A 17,573-nucleotide genomic window follows, 5' to 3' on the forward strand; every position below is an offset into this window, starting at 1 on the left:
TTAAAATCTGGTATAGTAATCCCCCCAGCATTGCTCTTAGTTCTCAGGGTTGTTTTGGCTATCCGGGATAGATTTTTCCAATTCTGTGAAAAATGTCATGGGGATTTTGATTGGCATTGCATTGAATCTATTTATTTTTATTTTACATGTACAAGGTATTTTGCCTGCATGCATGTAAATGTACCTGGGTTGTGCAATGCCTGTAGAGGCCAGAGCATTGGATCCCTTGGAACTGGAGTTACGGACAGTTGTTAGCAGCCATGTGGATGCTGGGAACCAAACCCAGGTCCTCTGTAAGAGTAGTCAGTGCTCTTAACCTCTGAGCCATCTGTCCAGCCCCAAACATATAACTTTAAATCACAACTTTCTATCCTTTTTCTCCAGGTCTCATGCTCATATCATAATGTAAACTACAATCCAACTTCAAAAGTACTTATTGTCTTTAACAGTTCCAAAAATTTAAGAGCCCTAAGTCAATGTCTCTCATTCGAGACTTAAGGAAATCTCTTAACTGTGAGCCTCTATGATAAAAAAAAACAAGTTACATGTTTCCAACATACAATGGCACAGAATAAACATTTCAGTTCTGAAATTGGAAGAATTGAAACATGATATATTAGGGTTCTCCAAAGAAACAGAATCGGTAGAATGAATATGTATGTATAGATATTTATCAGCTTAGCTCACAGGATAGAGTCCGAGTAGTCCAACAATGGCTGCACCACACTGGAGAGGCTGAGAATCCGTAGTAGCTCAGTCCACAAGGCTGGATGTCTCAGTAGTCCCAATCTGGCACTGAAGGTCTGACGAATTCCAAAAGATCAGGTAGTCTTCAGTCTACAGAAGCAAGACAAACTCACCAGCGAGAGAGAAGGCAAGCAGCAAGAAGCCAGGTGTTCTCCTCTGCCTTGGCCTTTTATACCCGCTGCCATCAGAAGGTAACACCCACATTTAGGCTGTGTCTTCCAGCTTTAGATGATCCAATCAAAAAGATCTCTTTCATTTCAGTTAATCCCAGATCCAATCAAGTTGACACCCAGGATTAGCCATCACAGATGGCAAGGAGTGAGCCAACCAAAGCTAGACCAAAATCCAACGGGGAAACATTAAATCCTTTAGCTCCATATCTGGCATCTGGTACTTGTGATGAAAGTGGGTGATCTCCAAAAGACTTGCAAAGCCTCACCTCTCAGCTCTGCCACCTGTAGCACACAGTTTCTCTTTTGACCTAGCTCTACCCTAATCCCACAGTGATTCTTAGCTGATGTCACATGGTCCTGGCATTTCTAACATCCAGGGGTCTCCATGGAACCTAGACTTTACCTTCACAGCTTCACAACAGTTTCATTTTAAGGCCTCCTTTCAGGGACTCTAACTCTTCCACACTTTTCCTGGCCTGAGCTGCTCTCTGAAACCACAGAGAAAGATTTCATTACTCCTTCAGTTTTGAATCTGTGATGCCTCCCAAACCAGTACCATTTGGACAATATTACCAAGTTCTGCTTCCAGCTCAAGATGGGCCTGGCCCCCTTGCACCTCAACTGTATCAACTTCTGTGTACTGACCCTGGTAATCTTTCCCTAGGCAGATGCCTTCAAGAAGCAGGGAACTCCTTCAATTTAAGCTTTCTTCCTTCAAATGAATTTGGATCTTCATAAGAGGGAGCCTCTAGTTGGTAAGGTTTTGCCCTCAGAGCACCCTTCTGTCTCTTCAGTGGTGCTAATCTCTTAACTATTACACCACTTTTGTCACATCAGTCTGCATGCTTTCCTGTCTTGACATTTCCTCCAACAAATTAGTCAATTTTCTTTAAATTCAACTTCACTGAAGTTTTCAGGAGGAATAAAACCAGATTCTTGGCCAAAATATCACATGAATAGCTCCTATCTCAGTTCCTGGATTCCTGAAGACCTCAGGAGCCAGGCCTCTGCTATCAGCATTTCTTACCTTATTCTTATTTTTCAAGCTCCCACCATAACCACCCACTAAGCTCTGGTTACAGCATTCAAAGGCTTTTCTATCCCATAGTTCCAAACTGTTCTACATTCCACCCACAAACCAGTTCCAATGGCCCAAGAACCACATGGTCAGGTTTATCACAGCAGCAGGCACACACTTGGTACCAGTTTTCTGGTACCAAGTTTCTTAGTTACTTTTCTGTTTCTGTGATAAAATATCCTGTCACTGTGAGGAAGGAAGGGCTTATTTGGGTTCACAGTTTGATTCCAACATGGTGGGAAAGCCCTGGTGGCAGAAGCTTGAGGCATCTGGTCACATCTCGTTGCATCCACAGTTAGCTTATGCTGCTGCTCAGCCCTCTTTCTCCATTTACATAGTCCAGGATCCCATCCAGGGAATAGTGCCACCAGAGTGGGTGGGTCTTCTCACCTCAATTAACTCAATCAAGATAATACCCAACATGCATTCCCAGAGTCTTATCTTCTAGGTGATTTTTAGATTCTGCAAGTTGGCAATTAACATTAACTGTAATCTTATTCTTATTTCCAAGATAGTAGATAAGCTTGCTTGTACTTCTCTGACTTTTTTATTTTATTTAAATTCTTGATAAATATAGTGATGATAATTTAGTAGCCATCATTTTGGAAACAGTGACAAGAACTATCCAAAAACTTGTGAAAGAGAACAAAGGAAGAGCCTTCGGTGCATGCCTTACACTACATGTCTGGGTGTTTGAGTAGGAATGTCATGATGTTCATATAGACAGAGTGGTGTGGGACCATTGTTAGACTGGTGTCATAAAGCAGCCATGAAAATGGCAGGTGATTACTTATTGTACCCCTTTTGTCATGTTCCACACAGTCACCCAAGGGGCAGAGACTGTAATGACTTTTGCATTTACCTAAAGAAACTTAAGTGGAGAAGTTTATATGATTTGCCTGAGGTCACATAACTGGTATATGGTGGAGCAAGGATTGATGGTTAGCTCTTTCTGACTCTCGGTCCTGAGTTCTTAACCTCAGAACTGAGGGCTTCAGTGGAAAGCTGTTTTGTGCTAGTGATAGGTAAAGACATTGGTACAGCACTTTCCAAGTCCAGGTTGCATATCACACAGCCTTTGGAAGGAGAAAGCGTGTTCAAACAGCAAGAGTGAGGAGGTCATGCCTTTCACAAGGAAAAGGAGGCTGGAACAGGACCAGTAAATGAGGCAGATGATTGATCTTGAATTGACTCACCTTTTCAGCCCTCCGCACTCTCTCATCTCATGATACAGTAACTCTCTTTATCTCATGAGTGGAGTTATGAACAGTTGTTAGCTTCCATGAGGGTGCTAGGAATCAAACCCAAGTCTCTCTGCAAGAGCAGTCAGTGCTCTTAAGCACTGAGCCATCTCTCCCTTGAAACTGAATCTTAAGGAGGGTAATTAATGTTTCATTGAGTGGTTGATGTAAGCAGATACTTATCTCATTTTACTGTTCATGTTTATTCATGAATGAACATAGGATTATGTTTACAGAGTCCCTACTATGTTCCAAACACTCTTCTACAGGTTTCAGAGCAACATCTAGGACATTCAAATTAAATCTATCATTTGATGGGTGTGAGCCAACCATTCAAGGATCTTGATAAAGAACATTACAGGGAAAAAGACGGAGATGGGTATGGTGGCTCATGCCTGTAATCCTAGCACTTGGGAGATAGGGCAGGAGGCTTAAGAGTTCAGGATTGTCCTTGACTGCATAGGCAGTTCAAGACCAGCCTGGACTACATGAGACCCTGTCTCAAGAAAACCTAACAGAGAAAGAAACAGGTCCAAAAAACTCTAAAGTAGAGGAGAATTTTGTATGTCTGCGGGTCAACAAGAATGGCGGCAAGGATGAAAGGAAATGACTGACGGGCAGAGGTCATCAGTGTAGTAGGAGTGGCATGTAATAGTGTAGTAGAAGCTTAACTTGTATAAAGTCTTGGTGTATGGGTTTTATTCTAAAATGAATGAAAACCTAGTGGCAAGTTTTAAGCAGCATTGACAACAACACAGTGTGTACAGTATGTATTTGAAATGTATTTGAATGTGGGAGGCCACAGCAGGAGAGTGGAAGATGGTAGGGACTTGGGTCAGGTGGTAGCTGTGAAGATGGAGCAAGAGACAGAAATTAGACTTATTTTGGAGATAGCAATCCTAATGGATTGATAAGGAATATGAAAAGGATAGGAATCAAAGGTGAAGCCTGGATTTTTTTTCTTGAATAATTGATGCTTGTTCTCTGATGAGAAGATTGGAAGAGAACTGATTTGTAAAAAAGAAAAATCAAGAGTTCTCTATTGAATCTGTGAAGTTGGAGATGCTATGAGATATTTAGGGTGAAAGTTGAAAGAATGGGGTTTCAAGCAAGATAAGAACACAGCTGAAACTGTAGAAGTACATTGTAGAGAAGTGAAGACGCGTCACCTGTCAGTCGTTGAAGCATGTCTGTTAAAGCAAGAGTGTGAAGAAATGACACTGTCACACAATACAGAATACTGTATTTTTTTATGTCGAGCCTTTCTTCATTAGAAGCCCAAAGGCCAGTATTAAATAAAGTATGGAAAATAAATGAGTCCATTCTAGCATTTGATATAAGGTCATTTGTCTATACCTTAAAAAATGCGATTATTAGAATTCTCCTCCTAGGTAACATGACAGTCACCAAACAGCAAGGCTATGCATTTTGTGGGCTACCAGTGACTGTTTTGCTGGTGTTCTGGATAAGAGCCTTTCTCAATGCAAACTTCTTGTGTAGCACCTGCTGTGCCTAACGGGATGGCTCAGGTGGCAGCTTCTCTGTCCATCAGCTCAAACAATGTCTATCCTGTCTATCCTGTCTGTCCTGTTATACCAAGCTCCTTTTTTGGTAGTGAGTATTTCAAAGAGTATATCCTTTATCATAATGAAATAAGATTTATAGTTAACATGATCAACTTGTACAATTCACTGCAGAGATCAGCGTAGTATTCCAACTACAATATAAAGAAGAAAAATAGGAAAAGGTTTATAATGAACCGGAAGCATATTAGAACCTAAGTGGTGAATATAATAAAGTATTTAGATGTGACCTGATTTTCAAAATGCCGAAGTTATAACAGCAAAAAATTAAAATTGTTCTTTGATTTATGCAATACCTGTGTCTCTAGAAAACTTGGTGTATCTTTAAATCATGCAGAAATGCTTTGTTACTTATATGTCACAGATTTAGGTTCAGATAATGATTAGATTGTTTTTACGTGAAGAAATGTATGGCAGGATATTAGAAAGTCATACAGGGATGGAAAATTTTTTGATATGCAAAAGTGTTTTGAGAGCCACAGAATAACCTCTGGCTCCTGATAATCTACAGGGAGACCCTGTCTCAAAAAGACCAAAAAAAAAAAAAAAAATAAAAGCAATAGCAAATGTATTTTGACAGCCAGAGAATAACCTCGGGCCCGTGATAATCTCCAGGGAGACCCTGTCTCAAAAAAACCAAAAAAAAAAAAAAATGTCTAAAACATCCCTGACTTGTACCACTCCTGCCAAGAACCGTGTCTAACTGCTCACTGGGTTGTTGGTACCCCTGCATCACAGACACACCCAACCCACTCACAACTATGACCTTTGTGCAGACAGGATTTTGTCTGCCTTGTTTCTGTCTTCTCCCAGAGCCTGGCTCAAGGTTTTGTCTTTGTTAAACATTGGAAGGAAAGGATGGATGGATGGATGGATGGATGGATGGATGGGTAGATTTTCTTTTGTTCCATTTTGTGGAGAAAATTTCTATTCTAATCCCTCTTCACTGTTGTGATGTGAGAAGACTTAAATAAATATCCATGAGGTAAAAAGCAGTAGAAATTAATTTCCTTTAAATAACACGTATGTCTTTATTTCTCTATTGCTGTGATGAAACACTGACCAAAACTTGGGAAAGAAAGGGTTTATTTCATCTTACACTTCCAAGGCACAGACCTGCTTTGTGGGAAGTCACACAGGAACGCAAGGCAGGAACCTGGAGGTAGGGACTGAAGCAGAGACCATGGAGGAATGCTTGCTCCTGAGGCTGGTGCTCAGCCCGGTTTCTTTATAGAACTCAGTACCATCTGCCTAGGGGTGGTACCACCCACAATGGTCTAGGTACTCTCACATCACTCAACAATCAATAAAATGCCTCACAGACGTGCCCACAAGCTAATCCAATGGAGGAAATTTCCCAGTTGAAATTCCCTCTTCTCAGGTATGTCAAATTGACAATTGAAACTATCCAGCATGAAGTGCTAGTTACAGACTATCTAGCTTTAGCTGAGTGGCATCTCTGACACCATCTATTTAAACATGAGCATCTATTTAAACATGTGGGGTGTAGAATACATAAAGCTTTTCTCCTTTCTTTCTAGACTGGGAAGAGTTGGCTTACTATGAAGAAAATACACGGGATTTTCTTTACCCGGAGCCCAAGCTAACACCCTCACACCCTGGTATGCATAGAGACCTGCTTATGAAGACGGCTGTAGGTTTTCCAGTAAGTGATCTTGCCCACTGGGGCTTCTACTGGGAAAAAAATTCTTGGATTATCACCATTTCATTCCTGACAGGGTTGATCTTCGCCTTGCTTAGTACCAAACTTCTATTTTTTTAGCCATGTTCAGAGCCCAGCTCAGGAGACCAAACTACACTGATTTCTACTATTGATCTAAGAGGTAGAAGTTTTATTATCTAACTAAGCTACATCATCGCCATATTCATTTGTTGCATAGTGTCATAAAAGTTTGCTCTTTCAACTTCCTCTTCTGTAGATTGACAGAAAGATTTGTTTAGTGATAACTATTCTCACTAAATACAATAGCAAATCAATAATGTAATCTTACATTTATTTTAATGCTGTCAACTTTCTGTGTTTTAAGTCATTTCCCTTCTAACAATTTTTGAATTAGCCAAGGCACATACTCTACTCTCCATTTATCAGCGGGGAAATTGATAGATGCCAACTGATAACACTGGAGAATTGTAAGTGACACAGCAGATGAGAAAAGACTGGGGAAACTCTCACATTACCTTTTTTTGAGACAGGGTCTCCCTGTGGTCCCTATTGGCCTCCAAACTTGCTATGTAGCTGTGTAGACAAAGCTAGCCTGGATCTCACAGAGATCTGCCTGCCTCTGCCTCCTGAATGCTGGAATTAGAGGCATGTGCCACCACATCCAGTTTCATATTAAATTTTGTTTGTTCAAATTCTCATTTAAAGCCAGGCATGGTGGCGCATGCCTTTAGTCCCAGCACTCGGGAGACAGAGGCCAGCGGATCTCTGTGAGTTCAAGGCCAGCCTGGTCTACATAGTGAGTTCCAGGACAGCTGGGGCTACAGGGAGACCCTGTCTCAAAAAAAGACAAAAAAAAAAAAAAAGCCAAAAAAAAAAAACCCAAATCAACTTCTCAGTTAAGTCATCTTCAAAACCAAGCAAGGAGAAACTCTGTTATCATTCCTCATGTTACCTGCTGATCTTTATGACCACAAATAGATAAATTTAACCTGTAAGAAATTATTATTTGTAGTTATTTATAAATGGAAGGAATTATCAGAGAAAAAACTTTAAAAATGCATTGAAATACCTTCACGAATTAGAGGGAAAAAATACCAGTTCTTACAACTGAGTTAATCAAACTCTATAAACAATTTATAAAAGGATAGATAGGCCCAATTTCTCTGAAATGTTCCACAATTCAAAATAAAACCAATTGCCAAAGTTTTAATGACAATTGATATTCATTGTGTGTGCTGAGCTCATTGCATGGACCATCTTGTTCTGTCATCTTGTGAAGGGACTGCTGTTCTTTTCCTCACTATATGATGTGGAATGTGTTGCCTGGAATTTCAGAAATGTACTCAGGCTCACAGTGCTGGTGGGTGATGGAGCAGTGATTCTCATGCTCTGAAATTTATGCCTAGTTATGACATATGTTAATTCTCTTGTATTTATTTCAATCCCCTATTACATTTTTTTCATTAACATCCTAGGAAATGATAATGAACTAAATGTATAGGTCAGCCAAATCATTATCTATTTATCATCTCATAATTCATTGGTTCATTATCTATTAACTTTATTTTCTCCACTGTTAGGGGATTTTCTTTGTATGTTTTATTGTACTTTATACCCCAACAGTCTTTTAGACAATAAAATACCAAGCAAAAATAGACATACCAGTTAATAAAAGAAAACCAAGTTTGGCCATAGGTCTGATGAATATATATACATGTTTGATAAAAGATGAAAGCAAGTTTTCTAAGGCAAGAGAAGAAAGGAGACCCTTTATCCATCCCTCCTCTCTGCTAATCTCATTTATGGCCCCATATTTTAGATAGAGTAGCTCACAGCTTGGACACTGGAACTCACATGCCTGGGTCCAGCTACCAGCTTTGCTACTGCTGGTCCAACAGGTTGCTTTAACTGTGTCTGAGCTTACTCATCTCCAAATAGAGATCCTATTAGGACCTACTTCATGGAGTTGTATTAGGATTATAATTAATGTACAAAACACTTAGATCTGCGCTTAGTATAGAACACATATTGCACAATGCTTAGCTATCCTTATTTTGTATGTTTTAGAAAATATATTCAGATTATGCCAACTACAGAAGGACTATTGGGTTCTTAGAGAATTTCTAGTTGAGAGGAGATGAGCAGAGACTTGCTGTCAGTAATTTTACTTGCTTCTTTCATGCTTATTTTTAGGGCATTGCTCCCAAACTAGAATTTTCTACAAGAACAGCCATCCGAGAATGTGTGTTTCCACATAGAAACAGATTTTTTGTAAGTATAATGAAAAGGATAGTGATAGAAATGAGAGAAAATTTTCCCTCAGTTTAAAGACTTTTAGCCTGAACTCAGTTTACTCATTTAAGTGAAACTGAACAGATAGTAATCTGTGCTGTTTTTGCCAGCTTTGAATTTCTGTATTCAGACCGTTTGCTCAGCCGCTCACATTAGAGCGTTTGTCATATATTCAGAATAGTAGAGCCCAGGTGAAGAATGCTGATTGGGTAATGGCATCACAACAGAATACAAGAGGTAACCAGTCCTATCTTCCCCTCCAGCCTTGCAGTCTACCTCTAGCACCCACTAATAGAACAGCTGGAAAAACAAAAAGGAAGTTGGCAGAGTCTCTACTACGGGGTCCCAGAGCTGAGGTAGGTTTGCTCTAAGATAGTTGTTTATTCACCATTGCAGCTGGATTTTAGAACTATTTTAATATGGTCATGGTGACAGACACCTGTAATCTTAGCACTTGGGAGTCTGAGGTGGGAGGATTGCTATAAGTTGAAGGCCAGCCTGGGCTACAAGATAAGACTCTGTCTCAAAACAGCAACAACAACCATGCCCCCAAACTATTATAGGCATTTTAATTTGCTGTGCACATAGCCAAAGAATTTAATAAATTATTTGAAGTGAAATTGTTAGATCCAAGTACATGTGCTATTCTAGCCTCCTCAGTATCTTTCATCTGCCTGTGCTTGGAGAGAGAGAGAGAGAGAGAGAGAGAGAGAGAGAGAGAGAGAGATATTCCCTTAATGCAGATCAACCTTAATATTATTACTTAAAATATGTGATTTTAGTAAGTTATAGATACTAGTTACATTAAGCTGCATGGTAAGAAGATTAAGTAGAGAAGTGCCCTCGTTAAGTGCATGTTTTATAAATCCCAGACAATCTTCTGTCTTAGTTTCTAAAAGCTCAATTCATTATAGTTATAGTCTAATTTAATTAACTTCTTTTTCATCAAAATATATACTTGGGAAGGATATTTAATCCTAGCACTCAGGAGGCAGAGGCAGGTAGATCTCTGAGATGGAGGCCAGTCTGGTCTATATAGCAAGTTCCAGGCCAGCTAGGCTATAGAGAGACCCTGTCTCAAAAAGGCCAAAAGGAAAAAAACGAAGATATTTCTTGGGCTGGAGATTCTTTGCTGTCAATAATGGGTAGTGTGCCTACCAAGCATGCTCAAAGCCCTCAGTCTGATTCCCAGCACTGAATAAAACCAAACCAAACCCTAAACCATCTTTGTGTTTTTTGTTTGTTTGCTTTTTGTTCTCAGGAAGAAAAGTGTAAATCACAAAAGCCTTTATTGACATCACATGGACAAAGAGTCCCTTTAAATAACAGAAAGATGAAGCCAAAGGACAAAAATCCAGACAGACTTCCCAAAGGCACACCTTCCCGGGTGCCATCTCCACTCCTCAACTGCGGCTTCTTCCAACACCAGCCAACTCAGTTGAACCTTGACAGTAACTTCAGATTCCCCTGGGAAAGGAAGCCTCCATTTGTGGTTAGACATGTGAGCCTAATGTGATTTTTTTCAGAGTACTTTGCTATGGTGAGGATGGGGATAAGGGTGGGAGAAAGGACTGTGGAGCCTTGAAAACAAGCGGGTAATATTACCTAAAACGGAATTCAAATGGCATAATAACTGGTTAACATTCATTCATTTTCTAGTGTTATTGTCAGGAAATGCTTATAAAATCATCTCACTTGCTCAGTAAATGTCAATCATCCCTATTTTTAATTTTTGAAAATTATTATTAATAAAGTATGACATCTGTGAATGATACCTCACTATTACTCAGAAGAGCTGGTGAACTGCCAGGAATCCAATGTTAATCAAAGGCTGGTGGATATAGTGTATCAACCCAAACTAAAGCTTTATCTATTTGAAAGAAACAGTTGCAGTTTTCTCAGTAAGATGGTGCTCAGTGGCCAAATATTGAGGAGCAGGGATAAGGTGTGGAGAAAAAAAGAAATGACTGGCCTCACCCAAAGCTTAGAGTCATTTGAGATTTAGCCACAGGAAACTGTGGGTTCCTTCAATCATGGTAGCCCACTTAGTTGTCTTAAATTATTTTTACTATTATACCATAAAAGTAATAGAAAATATAGAAAAGTTCAAGAAAAGTTTGCACATAGGCTCATCAGTGTAATAAAATTATTAAAGCCAGGTATGGTGGCACAGCCTTGTCATCCCAGCACGTGGGAGGCTGAGGCAGGAGAATTGCCGTGAGTTTGAGGCCAGTCTTGGCTACACGAGTTCCAGGCCAACTTGAGCTTACAGAGTGAGCTCCTGTCTCAACACACACACACACACACACATTAAATGATTGGATTAATTTTCTTCAGCTTTTTGTATTCATAGGCTCTATGTTTTCTCTGCAATTGTAATTATACAGTGTATACAGCTGTCTCTTGATACATTGCAATTAGCCTTTTCTGTTATTTCATACTCTTCATGAATTCTATTCCAAATTCTAGTTAGTGACTTATCTCCAGAATGTTAGCTACTGATAAAATATTATGTTGGTATTTTGACTTAGAGTCACTAGAAATGAAGTTTGTCAGTTTGATAGATTGTGAAGCAGGTTAAGTCTCAGAGTCAAGGTGCTGTTGAAATGGTATGTAACTTGTTTGGTGGTAGAATTGAGCTTTTTGGCTAGAAAACACTGACTAGCTAATCTACAGATAAGAACTATTCATAGATGCAAAAATACAAAATGGCTATTTTCTCTTTTGTGGTCTAAGTAAAAATCTGACAAATCTAGCAACCAGTCTTTAAGGTAGCTCTGTAGAAGTATTTCTAGCATACATTTTTTTGGACAGTATGACTTGCTCCATTCCATATATATGTCTATAAAATATGATTTTAGCCTATTAAAGGATTAGATTTAGATTCCTATATAATGAAAACTTGCTTGATACTTCTATTATTTAAAAAATTCTTATATAGTTCTTACTATGCACTAAGCTTTTTCATAGGTGGTCATGAATATTTTATTTAGCCAGACTTCCTAATTATATGTGATAAATCTTTAATTTTGGAAACTCAATGTTGTAAAGACTATAAATTCAAATCAGTCTATTTCAGGTTTTTTTTTTACCTGTTCTATAGATCATGTTGACCAATTTTGTTTTAGGAAAATATGGTCTGCTACCTTAAGTAAAAGAATAGTTACTGATGTCCTTTTGGGGGGCGGCTTTTTGAGACAGGGTCTCTCTGTAGTCCCAGCTGGCCTGGAACTCACTATGTAGTCCAGGCTGGCCTTGTACTCACAGAGATCCTCCTGCCTCTGCCTCCCAAATGCTGGGATCAAAGGCTTGCACCACCACACTCAACATTGCTGTTGCATTTTAAAAGAATCTAGACACTCAGGCTGGAGAGATAGCGCAATGGTTAAGAACACTGATTGTTTTTGCAGAAGACCTGGGTTTGAATCCCAGCACCCACATGGCAGCTAACAACTGTCCCTAATTCCAGTTCCAGGGGATCCTACAGTCTCTTCTGTCCTCTGCGGGCATTGCACAACACGGGTGCACTTACCTACATGCAAGCAATACATGCATACACATAAAATAAAAATAATAAATAAAAATATTTTTTAAAAAAAGAATCTAGACACTCAACTGGAAGGGAATGCTAAAGGCCAATCCCTTGTTCTATGGGAGGACCACACCTAAGCCAGCACTGTTCATACAGTTAAGAACATGATACTCTGTCCTGTTTAAAGATTCTGAGCTATGTGGTGGCACACACCTTTAATCCCAGTGCTCAGGAGGCAGAGGCAGTCAGATCTCTTTGAGTTCCAGGCCAGCCAGGGCTAGACAGTGATAACCTTCTCAAAAAAAAAAAAAAGTGATACCTTTTTTTGTGTGAGAAATTCTTACCCTTTGTGCATCCTTACCAGTCATTAGAACATAATTGTGTCTAATTTTTTTGTTCTCTCTGCCCATATTTAGCACATAGCCTCATGTTCTAGCCTCAGTGAAGATAGGACAGTTTCTTCTGTTCCCAGTACCACATAACACACTTGGAAACCATGATTTGAGTTACTTTCTAACCTGTCTGAGTGAGGCAAGGAAAGGTATTATGGGTAATAAGGAGGAGGTGATGCAAGCTATTGTAGATGAAGTCTTACATCTTTCCTTTACTTTTAGGTGGACAGTGAAAAGCCCTTTGGTAAAAATAATTTGGAGGAGCATCATTCACAGAAGTCTAGAAGACAATCTAAATTTTTAAACTTGGCTTTTTCAATGAGAAGAGGTACTCAAATTTCTTGTTACACCTTACATTTCCTCATGGGAACCAGTTCTTCCTACTTACTCTGAGGAATCACAGGTTACACTGGAAACTATAGACCTGATTCTCAAAGTCTCTCCAGCTTTGGCATCCCCATGCGGCAGAGACAACAAAGAAGCCATTCAATGGCAAGTTGGCCTCACTCTGGAAGAGAACTGAGCTGGGTAGTGTGGCTGCATTCCCTGGCTAGGCTAGAAAAGCAGACAGCAGCCTGTTCTGGTGTGAATTCTCTGCAAAGGCACCCCAAACAGCTAGCATATATGCTGGTTGGTTTGCCATTTTTCTGAAGGACAGAGCAGGAGGCTGATGGTGGTGACCTTTGAGGACCTTAAAAAGCTTTTGTTGATGTGGATAATGTCTACTAATGTTTAGCCTGCTAGAAATCAAAACTTAGAAATTGTAAAACACAACACACTAGCAGAAAAGCCATTAACCATCAGAATAGTGATGTTAGGACATGTTGTGTTGGCTTTTGTTAGGACCCTGAGAGAGTGAGAATGAGAAGACCAAATCACAACGTAGTGTAATTAACAATGCACATTTGAGCTTGGAGGCCTCATGACAGGTCTTGAGGGGACCCTCAAGGAGGTTCCTAGACTGTGGATTGACAGCCAGGGGTTAAGGCACCCCGGGAGGCCTTTACCTCAGCCCTGAGCTGAAGAATCTGTTACTAATGAAAGTCGTGGTAGCAACATTCAACCTTTCCTGAACTTGCCCCCTATTTTCAGACTACGTCGAACTTGTCATGTCCTAACAACAGGGTTTGTCAGGCTTAATGGTTTGTATCTTTATTAATGGACTGCAGTATGTTTTGTAGTAACTCTGGACAGTGCCCTTAGAGCATGGTGACTGATAACAGCTGACCAAGGACAGAATGTGGTGTTGGGAGGAGAAAGTGCTTCATCACCTCTGACATTTAATTTAAATCCTGTGAGTTGAAAATCTCCCCATGTAGCCTGTCAGCAGTACTGCCTTTCCTATTACAGCAAATGTCCTTTCCTGAGGAGGACAAGTCAGTCTTGATGCTGGATTGAGTCTGATGGTGCTCATATGCCACACTGGTCTGTCTTTGTCTTAATTCTGACAAGTGAAGAACCAAGTTTCCAGATGTTACAGTGTGAATGTAGGTTACACACCAAGGTGTTAGCATAGCTACAGTTTCCTGAAGTTCATATCTCTGGACTCAGATCCTGGTATCCCTGTGACTTTCAAATCGGACCTTTGCCTAGGCCACCTGTCCACCTGTCAGCTCACCATCATGGTCTAAGGTAGAATAAATAAAGTAGTGCTTCTCAGACTCAGTGTGCATCAGATTTTGATTCAGGGGCAGAGATGGGTCATAGGTCCCTTTTTTCTTTTCTTTGAGACAGGGTCTCACTATGCAGCCTTGGCTAGAACTCACTATATAGACCAAACTGGTCTCAGAGATCTGACTGCCTCTGCCTCCTGAGTGCTGGGATTAAAGGTGTGCGCTACCTCACCCCACTTGGGTCCTCTTTCCTAACAAGCTTCCAGATGGTACTCATGCTGCTTATGGACTGCCCTTTGGAAACAAGGAACAAAAGCTACAGAATACATGGAAAAGCAGTTCTTAGCCAGCTTGTGAAAGGGAGTACTCAAAACCAGGAGCATGGGCTTCCTAGGCCTTATGGAGGGCTGTAGCTATAGCTGTATGGACTTCCGCATTTGCTGATTCCTTGCCGAGCTTGCGTTGGGGCACAAGAATTTCCAGGACCAGGTGAATACACATCTGTATGCCCAGATATGAGTATCAGGCCTATAAATCTCTTCTTAAATCTTTGTTATTACGATTGATATTGCGGGGGAGTGAGAAGTCCAGAAGAATCTTTTCATTTCACCCATTTTTTTCCATGTGTATTTATTGCTTTTTCTTTTTTAAAAAAATATTGTATTTATTATTTTTATTTATTTTATGTGTACGAGTATATTGCCCGCACGCATGTAAGTGTGCCTGTGTCGTGCAGTGCCCTTGGAGGTCAGAGGAGGGCATTGGATCCCCTGGAACTGGAGTTACAGAGGGTTGGTAGCCACCATGTAGGTGCTGGGTATTGAACCTGGGTCCTCTGCAAGAGCAATCAGTGCTCTCAACCGCTGAGCCATCTCTCCAGCCCCTCTTGCTTTTTTCTTAAATACATTTTTTGGTACTGGGGATTTTTTGGTACTAGGGCCTTGCTACTGTTACCTCACTTTCTAATTATCCTTGCCTATCAGCAGTATGAGATCTACTTCTCATGGTCATTTGGGATAATGGCGACAATTTTTGGGTTTTCTGCATTGTTTCTTGTATGTTCTTATATATTCATTGGGTCAATTTCACATTCACATTTACCTTGGACATATACACTCAAGAGCTCCTGCATAAGTAGGATTCTCCAGAAACCAAAGAGACCTTAACGGGCAGGTATATAAACGTAATATTAGGCCCATATTGCTTGCTTTGTGTCTCTAGGCCCCTGGGCAAAGACGTTCTCTCTGTTTAGAGCTGCTTAAGCATCTTGAACTTCTTTGCACTGCAGGTTTGTCTTTATCCTCCCTATTCCAGCTGTGCTGTCACTTCCTGGTCCCCCAGGAAGACAGAAAAATCTCCTAGAATTGCAGTTACCCACAGGAGACTCAGCAATGATAGTATAATTTATGACAGAATTTTAGTTCTTTAATAATCTGAGTTTCTTGCACTGCTATGGAATAACTGTAACAGGAGCTTTAGGGCTAACTGGTAATAATGAGTTACTCAAACTTCTGTTCCTCTTTCTTTCAGCTTCTTCTCTTGACAGCCTCGCAGCAAACATAAAGGTAATTTTAGAAGTAGCATTTTTAAAATGATTTATTTCCAGCTGTCTTAATTGTCAATGCCTGTGTTTTCTGCAGTCAGTGGGGAGAATCTATTCCTGGCTGTGTTGTTCATGTGGAGCGGCCCTAGTTCAGATAGCGCTGATGCAGAGGTGCTCTGGCTCCATGGTCCCTTTCACTGTGGGGCTCATTGGTTTACTCCCCTTCTTTATTTATATTATCAATGATCAAGGAGGGTATATGCAGGCTGATATCTAATTTATCACTAGTGACTCATGTTGCCTTTTCCCTAACCAAATTCCTTTATACAGTGAGGTGGTAAAGCATTTGTTCTCAATTTGATTAGTTTGTCAAAGTGAAGGCTCTACATGTATGCTACGAATTGAAAAGAGACGTGTGCAAAGGGAGTTGAGAATATATTCTCATGCACAGCATGGGCATGTTTTGTTTAAAAATCCTCTTTCCCAGAACAAAAAATTCTCTGTCCTCAGAAGTCAGAGTTCCAAGTGTGAGTTTATTTTGGTCTGTTAACATTGCCAAATGTAGATTCTTGGCTGTTTCCCTGACCTGGGCTCCTGAGCACGTTACCTCTGGCCTTCTGTACTGCAAGGCCTTCTTTTATTTGCAAGAGATTCCTGGGACACCTATTTTGTCATCTTACCTTAATTTTCTCTCTTGTCCTGGCCTGCTCCTAGCTCTATGTTAGACAAACAAAAACCAAACTGCAAGTGAAGAATAATGCATTTGTCACTAGGTGATCAGAGAGCCAGATGAGCGGATTATTTTAAGGAGTCAGTCACCATCACCTTTAGATTCAAGTCAGTTTGGAAAGTCCTCGCCCAGACACCAAGGGGATGCTGATTTCCACCAGGAAGCTTCATTTGTTACCTCCCAGAATTTCAGATCTCCCAGCCCTCTGGATCAGCCTCTTCTCCGAGAAAGGTCAGCAATCAGCACCCACCTCCCTCCCTTCCTTGCTTGAAGAGTGTTTGTGGCCTGTCAGGAGGAAAGCCTTGTCTTTTTGTTTTGCTCTTTAGCCTTTTCTCTTTTCTTAGGAAAAAGGTGTTTGAGAATGCTTGGTATAGGTTAGGGATGCACTTGCCTAGCATGCATGAGGTCCTAGTTCAGTCCCAGGGATGATAAAAAGAAGAAAACAAGACAAAACAACAGAAAAATAGACTAGAGAGATGGCTTAGTGAACAGAACTATGCACTTGCTGCACAAGTGTGAGGACCTGAGTTCAGATCCCCAGCACCAACATGCAAAAGCTAGGTGTGGCCCACTGGTGGAAGTGGGGTAGGCAGGATGGGGTGGGACAGAAACAGGACAGTCTGGGGCTTGCTAGAAGCTAGCCTAGCCAGAAAACAACCAAACAAACAAAATGGTGAGCTTCAGGTTCAGTGAGAGACCCTGTCTCAGGGGAATAAGACAAAAGAACACCCAATGTCCTCATTCTCCCTTGTTCATGTACTGTACATGCATGTACGCCCCCCCCCACACACAAGGTGTGTGGTGTAAATAGTATTTATAACTAGCAGTATTCATGTACTCATTTTTAATTTTTAGTTTTTAGTTTTATAGTAGTTTATATACAGTTTATATATAGTAGTTATATAGTAGTTTTTTAGTTTTTAGTTTTATTGTTAGTTTTTAGTTTTATAGTAGAAAAATTTTCA

The 17,573-nt window shown here is 40.3% G+C and overlaps 1 protein-coding gene across 9 annotated transcripts in view; it reads left to right on the forward strand.

Moving 5' to 3' along the window:
• Positions 1-17,573, forward strand: part of Spata6l (spermatogenesis associated 6 like) — a 71,965-nt gene that overhangs the window by 44,278 nt on the left and 10,114 nt on the right. For all 9 annotated transcript variants that reach the window (XM_008841669.3, XM_008841672.2, XM_008841670.3 and 6 more), the window contains 7 exons: positions 6,364-6,488; positions 8,700-8,777; positions 9,062-9,154; positions 10,060-10,299; positions 12,945-13,050; positions 15,866-15,900; positions 16,652-16,839. In XM_008841669.3, coding sequence (XP_008839891.2) covers positions 6,364-6,488; positions 8,700-8,777; positions 9,062-9,154; positions 10,060-10,299; positions 12,945-13,050; positions 15,866-15,900; positions 16,652-16,839 — 865 coding nt within the window. The remainder of the gene's footprint in view (positions 1-6,363; positions 6,489-8,699; positions 8,778-9,061; positions 9,155-10,059; positions 10,300-12,944; positions 13,051-15,865; positions 15,901-16,651; positions 16,840-17,573) is intronic.

The sequence above is a fragment of the Nannospalax galili genome, unplaced genomic scaffold (assembly GCF_000622305.1).
Source record: "Nannospalax galili isolate Female #2095 unplaced genomic scaffold, S.galili_v1.0 scaffold241, whole genome shotgun sequence".
NCBI lineage: Eukaryota > Metazoa > Chordata > Mammalia > Rodentia > Spalacidae > Nannospalax > Nannospalax galili.